The sequence below is a fragment of the Syngnathus leptorhynchus genome, chromosome 11 (assembly GCF_054491065.1).
Source record: "Syngnathus leptorhynchus isolate UIUO chromosome 11, UIUO_Slep, whole genome shotgun sequence".
Taxonomy (NCBI): domain Eukaryota; kingdom Metazoa; phylum Chordata; class Actinopteri; order Syngnathiformes; family Syngnathidae; genus Syngnathus; species Syngnathus leptorhynchus.
The window spans coordinates 2674264-2700927 of NC_141205.1; the positions used below are offsets into that span (position 1 = coordinate 2674264).

Sequence of the window (26664 nt, forward strand, 5' to 3'; positions counted from 1 at the left end):
GTTGGTAACCTCAGACCTAACTAATTGATGAAAAATTAACTTTACCAGACTTACTTTGACAGAAAGCCCGACTGCACCCGGTATCCTCTGGTCACATTTGGTTATGACCCCCCCCATCCCTCAATTCTTAGCTGAAAGGTTATGACCTGCAAAGAGGGGTACCAACCCCAGCCAGGGGAGAAATATCAGTGGGAGAATAGCAGGAAACATGGTGGTGACAAGGGAAAAAGCTGCCCGTGGTATTCTAGAGCCCCGATGAGTATAAATAGGGCATTGGGCAAGAAGGCAGGAAACCAGCAGAGCGAGGCCTCAAGTCGGAATTTCTTCTGGGGAGCAGAGATAAGGGACTTAACTCCCTCCTGTCTGGGCCGGTTGACTGCTACATGCCACATGTGATCGCTCGCAATGCTTGTAGACGTTGACAGAGGAAGACCAGATTGAGGGATTGGATACACTGATTTTTGGTGCTGTGAGAAGTACATTTGATGTATGTTTTTGGGTCCAGTAACTAGGACCAAAGAGCTCTATTAACAACTTGGTACGAGATACTACACCCGTCCTGTCGTCACACTAAAACTAGTTTTAATCTAGTTTTATTTGGAAGGCAGCATCAGTGTTTAGCATGGCAGCCCTCAGTGGAGAGGTTCTAAATCGAGAGGTTCTGTTTGGTCTCCCAATGCCTCCGACATCTTGTTAAGTTCAATGAAGATTCTGATGTGAATGTGTGAATGGTTGGTTTCATGCTGGTCGTATTGCGAAATTCCTTTAGGGTGGTTTCATTTTGAATCTCGGAGGTACTTGTGATGATTTACAGCTGTACTTAACCTTTTGCTTCCACTTGAACTACTTCAGACACTAAAACTTATATCAATTGTTTCTCATCAAAATGCAGTTTTAACATGTTTGAAAAACTTTTTGCTGAGGTGTTGACAAGTTTTATTGGAAGTGCCTGTGCACTCAAATAAATCATCCTTTTGTGTGAGTTGGTCACACTATTTTACACTGTCTTATGCGTTCTTGAACGTGAGTCGGCAGGATTTGAAAGTCGGCCATTTCATCTGCAGGCATTTTATATTTTGCAAAGCAAAGAGCTGATCATTTATGAACAATATGCAAATGAAGTGCAGGTATTTTGACCATCTGCGGTCACCGACCTCACATTCTGTGTTCTAGTATCTGTGACTTTGTAGTTTTAAAAGACGGAGCATCTCCTGTTGAGGGGGAGCAATGTAGAAAAGAGTCAGATGGTGTACGAGGACATGAAGACCCGTATAACCACAATATTAATAAATGATACTCAAATGTGTTTTGGACAAGACAAAATACAGGTACAAAAATCATGACACCTGGTTCTTGGTCGCTTTCTAGTAACAGATGAGTCACCATTTTCACAGAAATCATTTTCCAAATCAATTGCGCTGAAGCCGCCTGACATAAATTCCATGACCTTAAAAAGAAGCGCAAAAAGAGGGTCACCAGCGGCATTGAAACTTTTTACTCCAATAGAAAAAACCTTTTTCACATCGGCATTAAGCTGCAAGTTCAAATAATAGTGTCCCACAGATGTTACTAACTGGCTATTTGGTCATGTTACATTAGGAAAAAAGTTAATGTGAGGCCATTTAATGCTGACTTCTTTTGTGGCTTGATCTCATTTCCACTCACCGCCTACCGAAGCTTTGGTCACTCTCTTAAGTGATTGCGACATTTTATCATTATGCAAATGATGGGCAATTCAATTTCAGTTGGTCATATGCGGAGGAGGGTGGTTCTAATTAGAGCGAGGTACTCAAGATGGGGAGAAACATGGGAGAACGGTAAGAAAGAGAGATGTAAATGGATAGAAGAAAAGCACGAGTGCTCTTTTGGGAAATAGCTTTTTCAGCCATCTTGTCAGATTTGACACAAATCGCAGTCTTGCTCTGAAAATTCATCCGTGAAACTTTGCAGATGAGTTGTTATTTTACGAAAAGCTGTCAGGAAAGGATGTCGTTGATCATTACAAATGATTATTAAGGTAAAACCCAAGATAAAGAAAAAATGTACTATGATGAATCTTTTGACTGTGAAGTAGTACATTTTAGAGGAACGTTATGAGAGTTATTTATTTTGAGTATTTGTATTAAAGTGTTGGTTTCCTATCAAAACATCTATTTTTTCTAGATAGTATGAGTGTTTAATTTCTTAACAGAATTGTTTTTCTTATAAATTTTATATTTAAAAAAAAGGCAATTTTTCTGGAGTAAGTAGCAATTTTACAGGAATAAAGTTGTATTCCTTCATTACATGGAAAGATTAATATTTTGGGGATTAATATGAGGTAAATGTTTTTTTAGATTAAGTAGCAGTATTGCAAGAACAAACTTGAGATGAAACCTAAAAAATATCGATTTTATTATTTTTTACCTTGAAAATACACCTCATAAAAGTACAAGTTAATTTTTTTCCCTAGTGGTCCTAATCATTTTTTTTATTGGAGAAAGAAAAATCCATCATTATTTTTCTTTTTTTTTTTTTTCGTTTTACCTCTCCAAACACATGCTGTACAGTATAACCGCATCGCAAATGTAGGCACATGCCACGAAGAGCACGCACACACAGATATAGCCGAGAGGATTCAGCTGAGCTCAGCGCCTGCCGTCAAATCTCACAATTGGACTCTTTAATTCAAAGCGGCGTAACAGTTCTCTGTGAAACCAAATCAAGTGGCTGTCGTCAGCACATCAACTCTTCCTCCTCCACTTCGTCTCTTCCTCCCACTTCTTATCATCACCTCCATCACAGTCACCTGCCCTAACCCAAGAACAAAATTGAGATAATTGTTTCCACGGTTACTGCAATCAAAAGGGTGTGTCCACCATTGCTTGAAAATGTATTGAACAATCAGATCAGGCTTTCTTTGTCATTTGTTGATACGTTACTTTTCAAATGCTAAGCAAATACTTTCAAAATGTCATTTCGCCCCCTTCTCTTTCTGTCATGCTGTATGACGCCACGCAGATGGTGCACGATGTGTTTAAGGAAACCAGATAACATTGCAGTCACAGGATTTCCTATTCAAGTCTTTTTCTCCAAGATTCATTCTCTCCAGATGCTGCAGGTAGTTAAAAAGAAGAAGAAACGTCCAAATCTTCTGGCAGCCATCTGTTGTCTTTCAACGCCAGCCGGCGGCCGAGATTTTGTTTGGCCACGCTGGGCGGTTGTCGCCTTGTTGTAACGACGTTGTTGTCGGTAAACCGCCTCGTGAAAAACAGACGTGCGGTTTTCGAGTGAATAAGAAAAGACTATCATCTTTTCTTAAAACTGTGTGGGAGAGACTTGGGCAATAAGTAAAATGTTGTGTGTCATTCCTTTGAGGGTCAACCTTTGCTGAGTCCGAAAGTGAGTTAGTCTCACTCCAGTCTAGACGGTCGCGGTAAAGCATATAACAAAGCGAGTTTTCACCTGTAACACCTGTTTTTTTTTTATCACAGCTCCATCTGCTGGATTATGTGGGTCACTGGCCCAAATGGCCCCCAGGCATGCTGTATATTTAAAGAGACTAGAATGCTTGGATTTTCAATGTTAATTCATTTTAAAAACCCACTACTCTCTTCAATAATATGCAAAAAATATGTTCTAACACACATGCATATATTTTAAAAAGTAATCGTAGGTCTAGTAATGGCTAATTATATTCCATGGGTTGCACCTCACCGTACAGGACGTCACCATCTGTAACACAATGGCATTCTATAGCCACAGTCCTGCGTGTCTTTATGGCATGTATGATGGGAACCTCAATCTGTTCTATAGCAACTGCACAACATCCTCTGTTTGTCATATATTTTCTCATATGACATCATAACATCTGGTTACAGTCAAGCACTGACACTACTCGACATAAGTGTCGTGCAAGTGTCCGCCCAGTAAGTGTATTACTACAGTCTATAAGTGCTTGCTTGTTGTATATAGTTATAGATCTTTTTTTTTTTTTTAATTCCATTTTTTGCACCAGGATAAAACTGCATGCATGTATTTTCCTTTAAGAACAATACAAATTTGAAAGGAAATGTCTTCACATTTTCTTAACCGCTGCTGTCGCATTCTGTAGGGTAATGTGATTTATTTTCATCAATATTTGCATGAATGTCATTCGTTGGTCATGCATTGCTAAGTGCATACTGTACATACAAAATGTATACAATCGCTGAATGATGGGATTTCCCCTCGTCTGGGGCAACACATTCCTCTCATCAATGCGGTGTGATGTATTTTTTTTCTTTTTTTAGTTAAGCCGGCAAGAATGTTGCCTTAAGAAAACACATGTGTTGCATTAAGCGCACCACATCTGCGCGCCGTGTACTATAACGTGAAACGGCTAACGTTACAGGTAACTATATCCCCTCAGCTGTGCCTAGCGGCTTTACAGAGCCATTGTTGGAATAGTCAAAATGTTGCACTGCTTACTAGATGGCAGCATTACAATAAGAATTAATATATGAAGTTATAACCAGAATTTAGAACAAAAGTAGACTAAATCCATGTTTTCATAAATCATCAACCCCGCCACCGGGAAAAGTTGATTACAAACGTTTGGTCAAGAAAATTTAAGGTTAACGCCGAGCCTCCACCCTAACAATGTGGTATGCCAAACATGGATGGAAATCATGACCTTTCATTAAGTCAACTCTTAGTATGCAACGGCTAAGCTCCATTAGCTCCGCATCCTGTTAATATGCACATTATTCCAACACTGCTAATAGGTTACTGCATATAGCATGCTTTTGCTTTTATCCCGTGGCCCATTATCTTCCATACATGGTATGGGAAATAAGCTTTGGCATACATTGTTTGTGGGTTTTGCGGCACGGTAATTGCATGGTAATCACTATGCATTCACAGCAGGCCCATAAACACAATCTGTTTATAGCACATATAATATATACAGCGAGTGAGGCTGCTTATGCTTAGGCCGTATTGTCAATTTGAATGCAGGTATGTGTCGCTGTTTTTTTTTTTTTTGGGGGGGGGGGGGTAAACATACGATGTTTTCGTCTTGAAACTGTATGCCGTTCACATTACGATAGGTTTACGATTGCATTAATCAAGAAGAAGCAAGCTGCTTAAGCGGGAAATGAAGCATGCAGCTCTTTTCAAATTAATGTATTCTGTTGTGTTTACAGTCAGTCGCCTGACTTCCGTGCACGCAGCCAGGGTTCGGGTCCCTACTCGGTGACACTGTGAGTGTATCTATCCCACGTTTGCTCTTTGCTCGTGTTTACATATCTCACATTTGTGTCAATAAATGATAGCATTGTATTTGATTTTAGCAAGTTGGGCTTCAAAGCAAATTGTGTGGTCATCGCATTATTAGGTTAGTTATCGCAGCCTACTGTGTACAGGAAGTCCCAGTAAGCTGTTTTCTGGGTTTGCCGATCAGCGACCATGATTGCTAACCTTTATTCTTGACTGGTGAAAAGTGATACTAAAAACTTGTTGTTTTCTTTTCTTTTCTCAGAGCAGATACAGCGGTGCAGATCGAGGCGTGAGGCTCTACAGTTCCCTGCCCATGCGCCCCAACCCTGACTCCAAGAGACTGCCATCCTCAGGGGTGAGACTTGCCACATGCTCTATTTTCTTAGACAGAGTATGGTTTATTTGTGGACTGGGGATCCAGAAATGTCTTTGGAGTCAAATATGTTTCCACTTATAGATTCAACGTCATTCCAAAAGTCAAACCTTTTTCATTCTGGAGCGGATTGAGTCAAATAATTTCTGCCTAAATTGCGTCGTAAATACATCTTCAAGTAAGACCAAAAAAAAATCAGGCCAAATTTAGCTTAATTTGAATTTTTCACAATTTGAAATTTGGAAGAAAAAGTCTTTTAAAACTCGTCATTTTGAGCAGAATTTCAGAATATTCAATATTCTTTCAAGTCATAAGTCAACAGAAAAATCTTGAGAAACATTTTCAGCACTTTTTGAAGAGAACCTTTCCGAACATTTGTGTTAAATCAAGTGGCCGCCATTCATACCTTGTCGGTCTGGACATTGCCACCATGATAAGCCGCGATGTGTTCAATATCGTCAGTGAGGGAATTCTATTGTATTAGTTGTATTTTCGATTTCATTCACCAGAGTGAAGTTGAATTTAAAGTGTTAAACTTTCTGAACTTTCACCAACGTGAACTTCCCCCATGCTCGGTGGGGTGCCCCGTTGGCCGCCACAAAGCTTCCGACAAAGCCGCCATCTCAACTTCTCTTTGGGTTTGTGTGGTGTCTGCCTGGTTGGCAGCTTTGTACAAGTGTGAAGCCAAAAGGCCACCAACTGTTATGTAGCTGTTTTTTTTTTTTTTTTGCATAAAATATTTCATTCCAAAATCAATTGCACTGCAACTCACTGAAGTTTTAGTGATGCTGCACTTGCAAAAAATATTTTGACTTTGACAAAGTGCTGCAAAACTACTTTCGCTCTAAACACCACCACTGTCTTTAGGACATCTTTCAGTATTGAGTGCAAATCATAATTACCATCTAGCTTGCCTTGCTTTTATGTGACAAAGGAGAGACAATGGCGGTAACAATAGAGCAAAAAAAGAGACAATTTAATTTCATCTGGCGTTGCAATTGTCGCAAGCGCTTCTTGAATTATCTGCCGGCTGCTTCGGGGAACGTGGGGGGCGGTGAGTCCATCAATGCAGATTGTTAGTGTCCACCTTTTTTTTTTTTTTTTTTTTTTAATTACAGCTGAAATCCCATTGATGTTTCATGCCCTACATTATTTATGAATCCAGAAAGAGCGAGACTGCTTACAAAGCATTTCCACCTGCTCCATATCTAAAGCGAATACCGTTAGTCGTTCAGCTTGAGAGAGATGCTCGCAAATCACGGCGATGAGTTCTGTGTCAAAGGCATGCGTGATGTTGTAAAGATATATATCCGCTCGCAGTGGATTCTCAAATCTTTAAAATCTGCATGCAAGTCCAAGTGCAACCCATTTCTCAATGAAAAAATTTGAACCAGAATAAAAAAAAAAAAAAAGGTAAAACGGGTACCTCTTCCTATATTCCTGTTTATTTTATTTTATTTAACATTTTATGTATCTCAAGGCACCTTTGTTTTCCCCCCCAAATCAAATAATAGTCAACAATGAATCCCCTTTACATCAGTATTTCTCCTAGGAACATGTATTTTGAAATCAAAACAACTTGGAAGTCAACCAAGCAACCTCCCAGAATGTCTCCTGCTTGACATTGGAGGTTAGTGTACGCCTTTTATGGCCTGTCCTCAGCAAAGTATCAGCTTGCATGGCGTCTGCATGAGGAGCAATGCAAAGCACTTAACATGCAGAAGGAAAAGCAGACGTTTTTCCATTGCACTTATCAGGCGCTGCAGCCAGAGAGAGCCTGCGTCAAGGTGGACAAGCCGCCCCCTCTCCGTCCCTCTTCCTTCCCCTTTTTGTAATCCTCTGATCTGGATCTGTGTCCTCAACCACCAGCGCTAACACCAGCCGCCAGCAGTTCAGTTAAAAGTGGGCCGGGCGCTTCCGCCGCAGCCGCCTACTTCGTTTCGAAAACCTCCATCTCCAACACCTCCTCATTTCCTGTCAAGGTGGGTGAAACCAAACCTCACCCACCGAGTGCAGATGCTTGACCTCGATACTTGCTCGTAAGAACATATTTCAGGGAGTTTAATTTGTGTTAAATACAGGGGAACCTTCCGGGGATCCTTTCCGTGATGCCGGTCCAATTTAATTTCAAACATTTGGTTTTTTTCATTGCAAGTAGTGCAACTTGTACGGGCAAATTTCTAAGAATAAAGAAATAGATATTTTCTACTGTCACAAAGTTGTATTGCAGTACGACCGTATATAAGTCATTCCACTGATACGAGTTAAGCCACATTTTACATGGCTACATTTTAAATGCGTACCCTATTGCATTACTTTGCAATGATAAAAAAGCAAATTTGGGCAAGTTGTATAGTTTGTTTTTGTAGCTGTGTTGGGAAAAATCAACTTCTTTGTACACAGGTTTATTTTGTTTGGGCTTTCCACACATTTGATCCACAGGGTGAAAGTTCTGTAGCGATAAGACGACAGGATCATCTAAGGATTGCTTTTCTTGCATTGGATCCCACGTATTCCTCTCGCTTGCTGTCTCTTTCCGAGTTGATTTGGAGCCTTGCATAGTCAATTATGTCGAGAGAGAGAAAGACAGTTGGGGTACCGTATTCCATATTTTGGTGGGATATTAATATTGCATGAGAGCTGTTCTGTAGCGAATATCTAAGAGAGTGAGCCTATTAAGGAGGCAGGAAAGATGTGACACACACACACACACACACACACACACACACACACACACACACACACACACACACACACACACACACACACACACACACATTGTAAGTACATTCCTCCATAAGAAGGTTGTTTTAATTAGTGTATTTCAGATTATAATAGAACCTGCCTCAATTTTCTTTTTGCTCGGCCAGCTCGGCTGAGTGATGCAGCGCTTTAATTGTGTTAAGAATGAAGTATTTCAGACAGTCGACTGTATAAACAAAGGAAGAAAAAAAAATGACAATCCACCCAAAGAAACTGTCCTAGATATAATTGTGATGCATCAAAGCCGGAACGATGGCATGACAGGATATTTATTTTTCCTTGGTGATGCATACGACAGACTATTTGGTGTACTAAGTAGCACTGATGCCGGATGATCAGTGATTGACGGCTCATTTCAGGCCAACGAAGATTGTCGACAAGCAGGGAATTGTAATTAAACACTTTTTCCCAGAATACTAATATAAAAATATTATAAGATTATATTTCCCACTGCACCAAACACCGAAAATCTGTTCATTTAGGCTCTTTCCCCATCGCACAGCTCCCTTATAACCAGATGGGATAAAAAAAAAGAAAAAAAACAGAACCATGGCCTAAAGTCGACACAGTCAGTTAGCCCCAGCACTCGGGGGGCTACACGCTGTGCTCGGACATTGAACAAGTGCCTGGTGACCTCACATCACCAGCTGGGCCTTGAAGACTTATTTAAACGGTCAATTCTCTGTGGCGGTATCATCGGCCATGCTGCAAATAGGGCCCTGCAAAAAAAAAAAAAAAAATGTATGGGTGAAGCCAATGAGCATAGAGGCTGGCAGTGGGGAGGAGGAGCAGAAAGGAACTCACACACACACACCCATGCACAAACATTCCCTGCCATATAAATGTAGTTGGCTCTCTCTGAAATTCAAATGGCAAGAAGGCAAGGGAGGGGGGGGGGGGGGGGGTAGAGCCAAAGATGATGAAAAAGGAGAAAAGAAACCTCTGGCTTAAAAGGGGAGGGGCCTTCCCCAGAAAAAGAAAAGCTGCCATCTATGTATTAGTGCTCTGTAAATATTACATGAGCTCTGCATTCGCTCACTTGTTTGGCATTACTTCCAATGGATGGCTATATTATTTTAGAAACCATGCCTTGTTTATGGAGAGGCATGACCTACTTCCACTTTCCACTCTCTCTCTTCCTCTCTCTCTCTTCCTCTCTCTCTCTTTCTCTTTCTCTCTCTCTCTTTCTCTCTCTCTCTTTCTCTCTCTCTCTCTCCTCTGTAGTGCTTTCTCTTCCTCTCGTCTCCCATCTGCAAAAACCCGCGCCGCTCGTCCCCGCAGAACAATTACAAGGCAGCGAGACTCAAATGGAGATGTTTGTACAAAACAACATGTGTATAATTACGCTTTAATGAGCTCTTGTCAGGGCCGGCGTGCGCAATTACTTTGGTAATAGAATATTCCGGCTGGATGTGAGCGTGGCAGTGATGGAAAGAACATCAAATGTATCCTGAATGTCAGATTGTGTTCTGTTGACAGAACTGGATGCAACATTTAGAGTTTAAAAACGGAACAGAAAATAATTCATGTACTCAAGCCATTCGGAATATTTGGACCCGATCAAGCCCATTCTGATTTTATTATTTTGGTTAGAACAGTCCATCCGATCATAATTTTAATCCAAACTCTGATGGGATTGAACAAATATTTTCAACCCTGGGAGTGCCGCCATTTTGTCACATACGTACAAAAGTGGAAGGCGATGCAAATAAAATGCTGAGCTGGGTACTGCGCACAAAATTCACTTTATTAGACTTGCTTCAAAGGCAAATTCAATGATGGCTTAAGACCTCGACGCAACACTGGACATTTAAACGAATGACAAATAACCCAACAGACATTAATTTATTCCAGTTTACACAAGCCATAAAACAACATTCAGCATTTTACTTTGACACTCGACAAGCAAATAAAGTGACCCGAGTTGTGCGGAAAGCACACATGAATAATGGACCTCCGAGCTGAAATTCCACCCGTGACTGTGACTTATCATTTCAATTTCTCTTGCTTGCACTCACGTGATGACTTGAGCCCATGTTTCATTAAATCCATCCAATCCACTTGCATATATCATCACACCGGGCGCACAATGGGAACCTTTCAAGGGTCCCCAGCCCCCTCCCCTTTCCCAAGAGGATGCCGACAAAGCTTCTCCCTTCCCCAGTGAAGTCGACTAATTCAGCCAGAGTCCCCCTCATCATTTTTTTGTTTGACTGTGTGCGGATCACCGTGCAATCAAGTTGAAATGAAACCAAAGTAGAATAAGAAAAGAGTCACATTTCTTTCCACTCTCACTTTCTCAAGGTCTGGTGAAGTAAAATAATTTATCTTCAGGATGAAAGAGCACAAAGGTAGAAAGAAATGGATTTCTGGGAATAAATGAGGGCAGCTCACATTCAATAAGTACACTTGTTTGTATGTTTCGTGGTTTCTCTGCTACACTAGAATAGTGAACATTGATGGCTATGTTAGAAATAGGTTATGGAAAAAAAATGGAATTTGAGAACTTTTACGTACGTGTTGCCAACCATTGGTGCTCAGCAGCAGTTGTTTGTTATCATTAAGATCATCTGTATTTTCTAAGGCAAAGGTACCAGATTTTTCTTTTGTTTTTTTTAATGGAGGGAGGGTGAAGGAGAAGGTGAGCACCAGGGGTGTCATAGCATATAATCAGCAATACATTAGCTTTGTTTTTAATAAGTTAACAATATGAACAATGGTGCAATTGTGCAACCATGGGAAACCCTACACCATACCCGGCCCAGTTTTTTTTTTTTTTTTTGGGAGGGGGGGTCACGTGCGCACGAAAGCGTCAACTTCTCCATCAAAACAATGTTGGCTAGCCTCCTCTGATTTTCTAAATATACCCCCAGCAGCCTCCGGATCACCTCGACGGCTCTGTAACCTGCCTCATTATGTCAAGGCATCATTTGAAAGCCCCCTCGGCGTGATGGACAAGACCATAAAGCCTGGCAATAAAGCTAAGACGAATGTTACATCTTAACACTGATGGAGGCAATTAAGTCCATCATAAGCAAGACGGGGGATGCGTCTTCTCAGGGGAGCCGTTCACTCGCTTGCCTTCGTTTCATTTCTTCTCTCAGCTCGTAGCTGACAGTCCATTACAAATGGAGCTCATGTCTTCTATTTATTGTTTGAGGTCCTGTTTGTTTGGGTCTCCCTCCCTGCTTTCTTATTTTTCCTCTCTTTTGTTGCCATGTGACACGTTAGAAGCCTGTTTTATTAAATGTATTTTATTTACGAAGCCAAAAATCGGAAAATTGGAAAGCAAAACAATCATTTTACATTACTGACGCCTTTTATTTTTGTCAAGTGAAAAAAGAGAACAAATTATTTGATTATTTTTCAAATTTTTGATTGTTAATTTTAAAAAGCAATTATTATTATTCCTTCCATTTTTTATGTAGAAAAATCTGTTGTGTTTTTATTATATTATTTTGTAGTTCTTTTATTTTTCAACTGTTTTATTTACTCATAGAAGCAATCTAATCGTATATACATTCAGTTGGATGTTTAAAAAAAGCAGATATGCAATTAAACATCATGTCTTTTTTTCAAGTTTCAAACTAATGAATACCATATTTCTGTGCGCTCTATCGGACCTGTGGGTGTGGTTTTGGCTCTGGGAAAAAAATAAATATCATAGGAAGTGTTATCTTCATCTGGCAGGGATCAGCGCTGTGTATTATTAGTCAGGTCCTATTACACAAACAGTGCGGTGGTGTTTGCAGAGAATATATCACTCTCAACATGCACATTAGGCACACACACACACACACACACACACACACACACACACACACGCACGTAGAGGTGAAATGTAGCAGTGGATATATTCACAAAGGCAATCCATATCTACTGTGCAGTGCACCATCCCCCATTACTCTCTCTATTTGGTTATGTATGCATTTGAGTGTGTATGTGTGTGCAGCCAGTCAACGTGAATGCTCTCATGACCACAGTCCTGACACAGGTCTTTGGACTGCTGTCCTTATTGTCAAATAGTGGTGGTAGTGCGTTTGAGGGGTGAGCTGGGGTACACATGCAATTTCTGGTAAGAAATTACAGTTTGCTTTTCAAATGACAATTACGGTTGTCTGTGTTGTTTTCCTCAACTCTTACATCCTGCCTGCCTCCAGCTCAGCAAACATGAAAGAAATATATTGCCATCGTTTTTTTTGTCTCTCATCATTATTTTGTTGGTGACTTTGCTAAGACTTACTGCATTACATCGCTAGCAAATCGGCCATTTGATTATTTTACCTCCTCTCGCGTATATTTGCACTGCTACTATGCAAAGCGGGCGTCTGCGACGTGGCTTGTTCACGAAGTCGTTGAAAATATCTTCACTGGAGCATTTCACTTCCATCCATCCATCCTGTCTATCTATTCAGCCATCCATCCGTCCTTCTCTGCGTGTCTGTTTTCTTCCCCTCCATTGTGTTGAACGCTGTGATTGATGACCTCTAAGACCGAGGAAGGCAAACACACAATGAAACGAGGAACTGTGCCATTCGCTCTTTGCTGTGCGTCAACAGGTTCACAGTGAGTACATCGGGGTAACTGGAGAAATGATCTGATCTATAGGTTAGGTTTTTGGGAGACACATGTTACTCCATAAATCGAATATGGGAATGTTTTTTTAAAACCAAAGAAACGAGAATAAACTTTGAAAAAAAAATCCAAGAAAAACTGGGGATGCTTCCCACCATAAACAAAAACAAAAAATCTAATTGATATTTTTTTCAAATGACAACTATTACTTTATTCTTATAAGATTGCTACCATATTATCTTTTTAGGAACAATACACAGTTAGAAAAAAACGTTGTTTTTTTTCATCTTACCGCATTTTTCTCATACACGTAAAATGTATTTTTCTCTGACGCTCTGTTGCAGCTGCAGCCATTTTGTTTTATTAAATCTTTGTATGTCACATCATGTCTTGGATTTGTTTTTTTTCACCGTTAATGTTGAGCATGTGGAAATATAAGAATAAGTCATTACCCACATTGACGTCAGACTATTAAATTCAATTTAGCCGTGGGTAAACACGACTAACCTGCGAGTATGCAGAGCTTTCATTCCACGCAGAGATCTCGACTGTATCCGCACTGTAACATAATTACAGCCCACTTTGCCCAAATGACCGCTTTGTGACCACAGAGAGCCATGCACATTTTTTGGACCCCTCAATGTAGATATTGTGTGTTATTCTGCCCTCTGTGACTCCATTTTGCTCTTTGCCGTGCTGTATAATTATCTGCTACCTTTTTTCTTTTTTTTTTTGCATTACGCATCGAGCGCAGATTTGCAGGTGTGAAAATAGGCCATTCACAGACACTGTCGGCTCCATGGCCGCGCGTTAAGGACGCAGTGTGAAGTCGTTTTTCGAGAGCAACAAAGGAAGTGATTTCCTTTTTTTTTTTTTTTTTTCTACCCCTCAGCAACCTGATGCAAAATGTAATGATTGTTCCCGACGCCAACTAACGGCGCTCTCGGAATGAAACCATTTGCTGTTCAAAGAACTTCCATCACGGGGCCAATGATAACATGGAAATGGAATTGGGGATTTCATTTGAATAATGTTGCAAGAAAGTGGACTGCTTGTTTGTGGCTCTGACTGCCTTTGTAGCTTTGAAATGATTCCGTGCAAACAAACCACCTTTATTTTTAGGCCCATAGGTAGAATCAGCTAGGCTATATAACGTCTTACCGCAAACTAATGTGACATCATACATGCACAAATAAATATGCGCACTAGAATAACATGAGACTACTTTTTATTCTTGGAAAGGTGACTTTTGTACTTTTTCATGTAAATTCCCAAGTTCATTGTGAGTTTGGTTTTCTCAAAAAATTGATTGTTCTGGAATTATATATTTTTTCCTCATCCATCCATCCATTTTCCAAAGCGTTTTGCCTTCTTATGTATAAAAAGCACAATATTGTGCTTTTTATTCCAATATCATGAGCTTTTTTTTTTTTTTTACATTAATATGAGTTTGAGCTTTGTTATATCGTCACCTTGAAATTCATACCGTGCTAATATCGTATTGTGATGTTTGGGTATTGTGAAAATGATCACATTATCCTGGTAGAAAAAAAAAAGAGACTGTCTTTGTCTTTTTAATATGATAGCTTCATTCTTGTATTAGAATGCCGTTTTGGATTCTTTTCCCAGGCAGTTAGCAAAGTGGCCTATTTGGTATTTTCTCACAAGAGCACAACGTCCTCCCAACCTTTCCCAACTCTCCTTCGAGCCAAAAAAATGTGTGAGCGAGCCTAAAATAATTTTTGCACTTTGCCATACGGTTGACAAAAGGCCAATGGTGCTGATTCACAGCTCCCGATCAAACATAAGCGAGCTTTTAGGTCTTACAGAGAAGACAGAGGTGTACCCCTGAGCTAAAAGAAAAAGCAGCGAGTGGGTGAATGTTTAAGTGGGTGTTCTGTGGCAACGGAGAGCACATGAAAGTGTCCAGGGTGCCTGCGGTTTATTTGGTTGTTGCGCGATTAACGGCGAGGTCGCAGCCAGAGGCCCGCAGCTTGAAAGACAGACGCAGCAACACAACGCAGACATTGGACCAGATGTCCGTCCTTGTGTCTGTGTCACACTTTTTGGCAGCCGCCACTTACAAGGAAGCAAAGCGCAACGTCCGTGAAGCCTTGAGATAAAATACAGCTGCTACTGTTGTGTTAAGAGCGTGTCGTGTTTTACTCAACTGCAAACACTTGTGTCGGCATTTTTGGCAAATAATAAAAGGAAATACTGTCTTTAAGATGTCGAGCCATTAGGGCTGAAAATAATGATTCATTGAATAATCGATTAATTTTTCGATTAACTTTGTCGATTAATTGATGAATCGGATCAAAACCATGTTAATTTTCATTGCTTTATCCAAAAATGGGAAACTAAGATTTAAATAGTGCTTTTATTCAGTTTTTATTTTATTCATTGTGTCAGAAAAAAAGCAAAAATGAAATAGCAGCATACTGGAAACTACTGTCATTTTTTCAAGAAAAAAAAGGCCTCACAGAATAAAAGTAATTCACCAAATTAAATTTTCCTGTAACAGTGATAATTTGAGTTGTATTTTTCCAAGGCAATTCATTTTTTTTTTTAAATGAAAACATAAATATGAACTATATAATGTTGTGACATGAAAACATTTTTTTTTGTAGTGTGCTCAAAGCAACTTCAAATCGTGTATTCAATGAACCTGAAGTGATAAAACACTGCAAGAGGAGTGAAACGCTATTTGACAGCTTATTTGACAGCCTGTTATGCCTTTGTCACTTTGTAAGTCGTGCACACACACACACACACACACACACACACACACACACACACACACACACACACACAGTTTGAAGCTTGAGGCACGCTGAGGGGAAAAGTGTGAGTTACACAAGCTTTGACAAGGCCTAATTACGCGTGTCTCTAATGAACTGTAATTACTGCCACACACCAGAGCGCAGAGGTCCGTAAGCCGACGACTTGTAGTCATTAGGCTGCTGCGTCGCCGTGGTTTCTCCGCAGACTGACTGGGGAGCTGTTTGCCTCTCTTCAGCCTCCCGCTTGTCTAATTGTTTCCTCCTCTGGTTGCAGTTTGATGGTGACAACATGTACATGAATGAAAACAGCCATGAGTTCCTCACGCCCGGCCAGGTGAGTTCCTGTGCTTCTCGCCTTGTGTGTTGAGTGGAAGATTGGTGTCAAGGAAGTATGTTGAGCTGATACATTAGCGTGAGATAAGATCTTTGCAGGTCTGGGATTAGGTAGTTGAATTTGGCCCATTAGTTGTGGAGGGTCATGGCCGCATATTTATGTTTTTGCTGTTGCATATTTTCCAAATCACATCATCTGTAAGTCATTTGTACTCAAAACACATTGCAATGTATATAAATACAATTAATCTGCTCCAGCCCTTCCAAAAAAAATGTTGTTTTTATTAGAATGGAAAACACAGCGCTCGGCCTTATTGTACTTTTTGAAAACATACCATAGTTACATAATAAACACAATTGTGAATGTCACTTTTTTCAGACCGATATATTAGAGATAATGTGTCCCTTGTTGCCTAATTTTGATTTATAAAATTTCATCTTAGTCCCAAAAAATGTGGCCTTTTCTAATATACATTATCATTCGCCATAGTGCCACAATATCGTGCACGTACTCGATATCCGAAATTATTTTTGCCTTAAGTATCAGGGCTGCTATCGGCAGCCTCTTCGAGTACCCCGATACGGTAAATTTAGGCCAGTATCAGCCCGATACCGATACCTGGTATTGGTACCTGCCCTTCATAATGTTCCATCTCTGATAAGATATTTTTAGAACTTTTGTCCTAGCAGACGTCCCAATGCTTATTGGCACTATACTATATTTGTTTGACAACCTCTAACAGCGGTCATTTTAATAGACAAAAAAAACAAAATTTGAGTGGCAGCCATGGAGATAACTGACTATGACGTTCACTTCGTTTGAATTGTTTAGTCATCATAAAGCACGGCTTCACTTTTGAGTGATTTGGACCTTATTGTAGTGGCAAGTAGAATAGAGTTTGGGGGGGTATGTGCATGGCAACCCTGCCCGGCTTGAATCTCTGCAGCGGCACAGCTGGTCCCGAACAACTGGGTGAGCATATGGTTGTGTTTGGACAGGCAGATTTGTCAGAGTTTGGGAAATAAGCCCATCTGACATCCACGGGGGAGTTGTGAATTTGTCTCTGTCAATTGTAATTACCGCAGCCGACTCACGGCCCACACTAGTTTTATGTTTCTGTTGAATTTACTGCTTTTTACGCTGGTTAATTTCTTAATGCGCCACTTTATTAAAAGTGTGGCTCTGAGCCCGGAATGAGACAGAGTGGATCGTGCGGCTTTATCATTTTTTTTATTTGCTTACGATTTATGAAGTCAATTGGGAAGATCTCTGCTTTTAAATCGACGGATGTCAGACGGTGATTTTGAACGCAGTTATCCGTCACATTTTCCCAGCTGTCAAAGAACTCTTTAGATCCACAGCTTTTTTTAACAACTCCGAATTCAGCGTCTTACAGCACTTGCCACTGAGTGATTACAAGATGTGCTGATGTGCACTCTGCGTTTTTGCCGTCGTACTGGAGAACAGATAAAAGCCTTGCAAATGTGGCGTAGATGATTGACAGGGCCAGAAAGACGGGCGGGGGTTCACCGAGCGAGTCAAATGGCGTGAAAGCGACGACTTTGCTTTGCCACGTATGTTTACTCCCAGTGACCTTATGTTTGACATGCGCCTTGCTCCGTTTGCTACTTCACCAAGTCCTCGCCTTCTTTCATCTGACAGCTCCAGTCGGAGACGGAGCTAATTGCAAACAATCCGTGACGTGTAACCCATTTGGGTAGTACGTGGATTTGTTTGCCTGTGTCTGATGTCACGTCGATTTGTGCTAACATGCTATTTAGGCTAGTATGCCTCATGTGAATCCAGTCGTTTCTGTAACATGGGTTCATGCTAGATGCTTATTGTTCTTTGCAACAATAAATAAATGAATGTAAACAGAATAGCTATAATTAAAAAGGCAGTTTTTGATAATATGGTCCCATTAAACTTCTTCTTGTCACCTTGTTCTTCATTAGCTCCATTCCAAATTGAAAAGTCTTAAAAAGTCTGCATGTGTGCATAAAAACATGACCATGCAGTGAAAGTTACCATACGGAGAGTTGATAGAGCAGTGAGGATATTTCTAGAAGGTCCTTGAATTCTTGACCAAAACACTACTGCGTGCACAGCAACAGTATTCGCAACATGTTCAGGCTTAAAAAGAAAAAACACAAATACAAAATTGTATAGGCTAAAGCTGACTTTCCTGTTTTTGCTGCTTTTTCTTCTTCTAGTTCTTTGACTCCCCCTCATTTGCTCTTTTTCCTAGTTTCTCTCTTTCTCCTTCACACCTCATTGCATTGAAATGCATTTGGGTCAGCAGCTCGGCATGCACACTGTGTAGAAAGTGAATGCGAATATGTTCTTTCGCACAGGATGTTCAAAGCTGCACCCCATCGTGTGAATCTGGCCCCGCCTTTCTTTTGTTGTAGTTGTTTTATACACAACAGCAGTCAACCAAAGTTAATTTTAATATTAGAAGACAGAATATATTGTGTGAATAGATGTGATTGATTGATTGATTGATTGATTGATTGATTGATTGATTGATTGATTGATGGTGGATGGAACATATCTGTAGCTTTTTGGTCAGTCACCAAACTGGAGCCCCCCCCCCCCCCTTCCTTCATCCTATGAGTTCCAAGTTGAAAGCACAAATGGACGGACATTGCATCACTGTTCATTCTATAGAGGGACTTTCCTCAAGTTCATTCCCTCTCATGGGCACGAGGTGACAGAGATTCATGGATTCCGTTCTTTGTCTTTCCGCTGTGATCATTCATCGTCTCCAGACAAGCAGGAAAACACCAACCCTGCCCCCAACCCTGCTCAAACATAAAAACCTCATCGTTGACGCTTTAATATGAGCAATGAATTTGGAGTGCCTCTTTTGCCCTCCTTGCGAGACCTTCGTCTGAAGTGGGATTTCACTTGCTGATAGTGAGCGGAACAGCAGCCGCATTCAAAGGTTGCCTTCTCACGGCATCGCGGGCCAACTGGAAAAAAAACTTCATCGGCACTTTACCTTGACGATTCTTCGCTTTGATGTCGTCTTGTCTGACTTATGAATCCGTTTAACAAGAGGAATATGTCATAAGGGGTGGGGGGGGTGGATGAGCAAATGGAAGGGAGGAGAGGTTGAGAGTCGGATGAACAGCACGGGGGAATAATTCCGCTAATGGAGTGACTGTTTGGATATTCAGCTGAAGTAGGAATCGGAGATTATGATCTTGCAATTAGTGTAACAAGGTTTTATTGATTGGCTGCCGCTGTTGCGTTTCTGTAGCCAAAAAAACGCCGCCGCCGCATGTGGTTTTAGCATGCACTACGTGTGGCGTGTTTAGCTCAGCCAGCCAGCCTCACTAGTACCGAGTTCGCATCCGGCTCGCGGCATCAAAGCTGAAACATTATGGATTGCCGAGTTGAAAGGAGCACATTTGCATATTTCTTTCACTTTTAAGTGAATACGTTGCCCTCCAAGTAAAACAGGTACAAAAAAGGAAACATCTGCTTGTGAATGATTGGATTTATGTTTTAGTGGCTCGTTTGCTGATTTGTCTTTAATTACTGCAACGGCAAGCAGATGCTTTCATGGATAATAAAAGAGCCGCTAAGCAATTTTGGTCATATATCCATATGATGGTCATATAGTAACAGTGGATGACGGAGCCTAACTGCAAATAACATCACAAAACACTTGAATAGTTCCTCAAACATGTACTTACCCGACAGTCTTTTCCGCTACTTGGCCGGTTCAATCAAAATAGGATCGATCACATAAACTATTGATGGTTCAGTGGAAAAAAACTAATCAGATGTAAGTTGTACTGCACCAGTGGTTGAATAATTAATTGTGATTTAATAAACGGCAGCACGGTCGTCGAGTGGGTAGCATGCCTGCTTCACAGTTAAGCGGTTCTATGTTTGAATCTCAGGTCAGGACTCAAAAGACTAAATATCTCAATAGCAGGCCTTGTGATGTGAGTGCTGTGTCTGTCCAATAGGATGCGAAGGCCTACACAAACACATTAAGGCTGCCATTAGTTTCATCTCATCACCAAGGGCACTGAGGGCCTTACACAAACATACGCCCGCCCATGTATGGTGCCATGTCCGACTTTTCATTTTTTTAAGAGAGCTCTTAAATGGACATGATGCATTAAAAGGTTGCCGGTGAACGACTGCACCGAGGCCACGGAGAGAAAGCAAAAAACGAGAGTGAGAGAAAACGCTTTCCATCTCTCTGCCACCGCCACAAATATGCCTGCGCATCTTTTTGCTTTGTCTCCCTGTCCCTGCATTGTCAGCACGCGGGCTATAGAAATATTTTGGCAGACTGCCGCTTGTTTTCATTTTCACAAAAGATGTATCAGAGGGTGGGGGGCGGGATGCAGAGGGGAGGGAAGGTGCAGTCGGTGGGAAACGGTGTGGAGACATTGCGTCAAGTCAGGCGGACGTTTGCTGTTTTCCACGATGGAAATTGCTTGTGGGGAGGAAGGAAAATGAAAACCAGTAGATGAGGAGCTACCAGATCAATGTGCAGATGAGGTGAGTCAGGTGAAGGGAGGAATTGAAGTGAGGAATCAATGAAAAAAAGACCGGGGCAACCACTCCGGACAAACCCCCCCCCCCGCCCTACCTAAACAGCAAAAGGAAGCCGTAAATCAACCTAATGTGGCCGAGCTGTAATTCAGACCAGCAGGGCCCGCACGCCGGCGTAGGGCGCCGAACGGCGGGAGTTTACAAAACCCCTGCGCTTTAATCAGCACACCGATCCAAAGATACCAGAACACCCCCCTGCCCCAATCACTTTGCTTCCTGTCAGTCACACACGGCTGAAGCCGGACTAATTCCGGCACGTCGACATCTCCAGACGTCCGTGGGTTTTTGGGGGACTCTGGGCGCCTGCCAACGAGAGTATTACTCATCCCGACTGGAAAGGTTGGAATGGAACTTTAATTCAGAACATAGAGGCCCAAATGTGATAGATTTGTTAAAGGTTGCACATAAAAGAGTTCAGGGATCGTGTTCGACAATGGCTCATCAGAAACATATGGTGGGAAGAGGAGACACACATGAGAAAGGGGGCCGGGGAGGGAGAGAGGGAAACCTTAACCAACTCTGCGAGGGCAGAAAAACGGTGAGAAACAAGTCATTGTGCCTTATCTTCTAAATCTGAAATTCTTGGGAAATTCTGAGGATGGTAATGTTGCATCCAATTAATTTTGAAAGTCAGGATAGGAAAGGATCTGAAGCTGTGATGAACAATATTCTGAGATTCTATAGGAAATTAAATGTTCTCAAGGGTTACATTAATAATTCAAACCATGATCCTAAAACACTTTAATATCATTTGAAACTCATCTTCATTATCTGGATAATGAATGAATACACCAAAATATTTTTAAAAACTGATTTGGGTTTGTACAGCTGTAAAGTAGCTATTCCCCAAAATAATTGTTAAAATTTAAATGATGGCCGGAGTTCTATCACCCTTGGAACAGATTATAATAATATCAATTATAATAATATTTACCTCTATTATATTTGACTCTATAATATATACCTATTTTCATTTGGCCTGACAAGTCACGAATTTAAATTGAGCATTTGAAATAGGAAGTTGGTATCAATGTTGGTATCAACCTTCACGTTCTTAGCGATGATGATCATCTCTGTGCCAAACAGCGGAGTTCATTGACACCAGCAATGAGCCGTCCCGTCCGCTCGCCACCAGCCTCGCGGCCAACAATGACAACCAAGAGCACAAGGGCACAGATGTTAGCGTCCTGTTGGCACCAGCTCTGCCAGTCACTCATACACAGCCTCATGGACTCTCCGCCCCTTAAGCGCACAGTGATACCAAGAAAGCAGCCAAAAGTTAAATGTTGAAAAATCTGACATATGTATGAAATGTGCACAAAAAGCCTTTCAATGGCTATTACGCTCATAGGAACGAACGGAGGATTTAACACCCCTCTGTTTGTTTAAAGCACAGTTATTTGTGGGTGACAGAATCCTAACAATTCTGCGAATAATGCCGGTTTGTCTGCGTGACTGCACCATCAGCGCTCCTTTTGTTATTCCCTACATTGTTCCACTCACTCAGTCCAAACGCTGCAGGCTTTTTTTTTCTTTTTTTTTGGGTACATTTTTTGGTATTCTCCATTTACCTTTTCTTGCAACAATAATTTGTTTTGTTGTGCGCGCACAGTAGCGCCATTGTGCGCTTGCTAATAGCCAGTTAGGCTGTGGGAGGAAGAAAAAGCAAGATGAGTGAACTCGCTTTAAAAGAGATTTTTATTATTTTATTTGCATTGTATGTTTGAGCGCCTGCTGTGGAGAGAAGATAGTCGCCAATAAATTAAAGAAATGGAAGAGGAGTAAAAGGGGGAATAAAATTGTACGCCGGCCAATGTAATCCTAAATGCGCCCTGTCAGGCAGCGTCTGTGATTATGCTCCTCATTTGAAACTTCCTTCCTGTGCCTGCCCGCTAAACACACAGCAGCCTCAACATGACCGGCACTCTGCACTACCAAGCTGGTTTGCGCTTTGTTTTTATCAGCTTAAAAATTGGGAACACTTTTCCCATAATCGATCCAAATTTGGGCATTTCTCACACTTTCCAACCAAAGTCATCAAAAGTTTTATCCTGAACAATTATCCCGTCATCCCCGTGTGGTAATAAGGTTTCTTCATTCCCAATCTACTTGGGAAACATTCAAAAACGGAAATATCAGAAAGATAGACTTCGAGAGATAGATAGATGGCGAGAGAGAGAGATAGATGGGTAGAGCGATAGATGGCTGATAGATTACTCTTGATTTACATTTGAGGATTTGCCAGAGTCGACATATATTATGATCGCCTGTGACTTTTTTCCCCAACTCAATCAGAGAGGGAATAGAAACACACCCCAACAAAGTGTTGTCAAAATTGACCTGATTATCGGTGCATGTATTCTCATTTTAAGGCTCTTTTCCAATGATGGAGGTTAGGACACAAGTTCTGTCTTCAGGTTTGGGCTACTAGCACACAACAGGTTTTGCGGTACACTTAACGTTTGAAAAAATAAAGTACCCTTCATTACCTCTGTTAGGAGTGGGACAGATCTGCCTTAACACTAGAATGCACTTTTCTGCCTATTGAAAGGCTTGGTCACACTGCTGAATCACACTTCAAACTCCACTCATGCTGCCATTACCTCTGACGCTACGCTGCTAGCTTCCAAAGAGGCAAGCAGACAAAGTCGGCCACTTTTTATCTCATCTCCCCCCCGTTTATTTACAAATGGTCTTGTTTATAGTGTTGCTAGAGTCCCACTTTACATGGAACACAGAGAAGCCCATTCTACAACACCATCCATCTCTGTTCGCTGTCAAGTTGGGCTTAATTAAAACCAGAGCTCATCTTGTGCCACACGATCATGTCAGAGGCACTACAAAGAGCATTCTGGCGGAGTACAGCAAAGACTGATGAGTGCCAGGCATCTGCTTACAGCTACCCTATACCTTGCTTGGTGCCTGATGGACACGGTAATGGCGCTATCTTGCCAACGTTGACCACAGAAGACATCATGTGGTCTGAGTGGTTTCATAAAACGGAGCATGGAAGGCAATAATGGTGCAAAAGTATGCAGATGTCCACATTCACCTTTTTGCTTATTAACAAAGAAGAAGAAAGACAAACTCGGGTAAATCATTCTGTTATCTAGTGACTTAAGATTCCGACAACAAACCTTTTTAGTTTCATATACCGGCCGCCGCCACCGATACTTTCGATCTTTTCTGTCTCCTTTCTGTCTTCGCTATGTCGTATCCTGTTCCCACCGCTTGTCTCACTTGTCAGACGGGGTTCACGGGGTCACCGGCATCTGATGGCGCGTCAAGGCCGATTAGCGTCAGCTGCGTTTGCGCCATGTCATATTTCATTATGCGTCCAGCGAGTCAGAGCGGGACCAGTGTGATTTGATTGGATGACAGAAATGATATAATTTGTGTTTAACCTCGGGCGGTACCAGGCTCTGAGTGGCGTACTAATGCATGTTGCAAAAAGATGAGGGCGGGTCATCTCTCGCTCCGCCAGCAACTAATTCAAAGTGGCACGCGGCCTAGCGGAAGCCAAGCCAGGGCGATTGCCCAACATGTGTCTAGGTTACCAGAGAATCCTTATCAAATAATAAACATTTTTATTTAGCTTTCCAAAGTATCATCCATCCATCCATCCATCCAGTTCAAGACGCTTTTGCCTGTTTCGACATGTAAATCTATTTTCAGCTCAATCTTCATGTATTATCGCCGTAAATATAGCATGATAGAATTATTATACGTTATAATCCCGTTTTGTCCTGGATGCCAATACGTGCAAGTGTTCTAACAATAATCTAATAAGAAAAAAAAAGTGCAGCTAATGAGCCATTAGCCACAGTCAATATCATCTCCAGAAGGCCTTGACTGCGCAGGAAAGGCTACAGAGGGAGGATTAGATGAGTGCCAAAATAAAAAGACAAGCTGGAGCGCTCCCCAATCAATGATATTTCCTCGTTCTGTCCCACGCCAACTGTCTCTTCATCTGTTTCCCTCCGACGGAAGGTGCGCTGCAATGCAACTGTTACGGTCCAGAGACGCGGCGCTTAATTAAAATGTTACTGCAGCTCCCACCGTGGAAGCCAAGTTCCCTATTCCCCAGTCAAATAATAACCCATATCATATAGAAGCTAATGATGTAGTAAAAATTGATTAGTTATTTTCATTGTCTATGTGGGAAAGTATCATGTTTATGGTGGTATACTCAATTTGCAATACTATATTTTTTTATATATTTTAAAAGGTCATTTGAGACAGTTTTATTCCTTTTTCTGTTTGTTTTACTTGTTTGTTTTTTGTTTCCTTACGTTTATGTTTCCATACCTAGAAACAAACAACATTGACCAAAATCATGGATCAAGTCATTCCACCAATATGGCTGATTTTTATTTGATACCATTCATTACAATTTTGTTGCAAAAATAAAATAATAATATTATTCAGAGTACAGTGCAGTACAGTACAGTACAGTGTGCAATTTTACATGCAAAAAACACATGCATGCACAATGGAGATGTATAAATGATTTATCAAGCCACAATCCAACTGGGGATGTCTTTGGCATATTTACATTTTATCATCGAGTCCAATGCAAGCAGGAAACTATCGCTGCTTTTGTGGATATACACTTAGAAAAAGGGCAAACAAAAAAAGGTGAACACGCTCCATGATCACTCAAAGATGGCACCCGTTAGAGCACAATGGCGAGGGACGCGCACAATGGCTTGGATGTTTACAGCGGACAATCCCATTTCCTTCCAACAATTATGAGGGACATTGAATCTCAGGAAATGTTGCTTTTCTCATCCATTAGACCAAACAATAACACAAGTGATCCCAAAAGGTTTGTACACACACACACACACACACACACACAAACATCTGTCTTCAAAGGACGGAGGCCGAAAACTCATGTCGAGACTGGAAGTGATCACCTTGTTCCTTTCGCATTAAGTGTAAGGAAAGAGGATAAAATGTCCAATTAAAAGCCTGGCTCAAAGGATTTCAAATGGATTTCAATTCTGCTGAAAGCTACAACATTCTCTCTCGTGTGTGTAAAATGATGCAGCTGTTCTATTGGCTGCTTTGCACGTGGATTTTTATTGGATGGACATTTTTTTTTACCTTCTTAGTCCAGGATTGGATGTTGTATAATTTGTTTTTTATTGGCCCATGAATTCATATTAAACGGTAATGTTATATATTGAGAGATTCTGGTATGTAGGTTTGCAAAGTCTGGAACATTTCAAATTAAAACTATAGTTAAGTTTGACATATTTATTGTATTTTAAATGTGTATGGTATTTTAATGTATTGTATTTCAAAGTACAGTGGAACAGTTGAACCGGGCAAACAATGCATTCACCTTGAAGAAAAATGACAACACAACATTCTCTCTCTCGCTCTCTCTCGCTCGCTCTGTCTCTCTCGCTCTGTCTCTCTCGCTCTCTCTCTGTCTCTCTCTCTCTCTCTCTGTCTCTCTCTCTCTCTCTCTCACACCCATCCTCTTCTTCTCCTCCAAAAGTATCTGCCACCGAGATAAATGACCACTCTGCCGCTGAGCATGACAGCCTACACAAAGATGATATTGAATTGATTTGAGAAATGTTGCCGGACTGACTGTTTGATGTATGCCGCATGACGTGAATCATAAAAATTCTATTAAAAAACTCTTGAATGGCTGACACCGGAATATTATTTGTGATGATTAATTTGACACAGTCATTACAATGGGAGTCGTTTCAGCTCAAGATTGCTTTTTCGTTCCCTGTTGACTCCGCTGGCTATTTTTTTTCTCTCTGGGTGTCTTTGTGGAGCTGATTGGACACGTCGTGTTTGCGTTCAAGTACCTTTTGGGTTTTTGTGCGCTCTTTTTTTTTTTTTTGTTGCGAAAAATGACTTGGAAGAAAATTTGAATTGAAAGTGAATTAGTAAAGGTTTTGGAGAAGTGTTGTCATCTTCCAACTATCTCAGTGTACTGGGTCATGAAAGCCTGCTGAAAGAACAAATTGAGTGATTTTGAGTTTTTTCCC

General features: G+C 41.1%; 1 protein-coding gene across 5 annotated transcripts in view; it reads left to right on the top strand.

The window, feature by feature from the left end:
* Positions 1–26664, top strand: part of tox2 (TOX high mobility group box family member 2) — a 62986-nt gene that overhangs the window by 12634 nt on the left and 23688 nt on the right. For 2 of the 5 annotated variants that reach the window (XM_085924763.1, XM_085924767.1), the window contains exons 2-3: positions 5501–5593; positions 16007–16066. In XM_085924763.1, coding sequence (XP_085780889.1) covers positions 5501–5593; positions 16007–16066 — 153 coding nt within the window. Of the gene's footprint in view, positions 1–5165; positions 5223–5500; positions 5594–16006; positions 16067–26664 lie in introns of all 5 variants that reach the window. The other 3 variants (XM_085924764.1, XM_085924765.1, XM_085924766.1) reach the window with 3 other exon arrangements.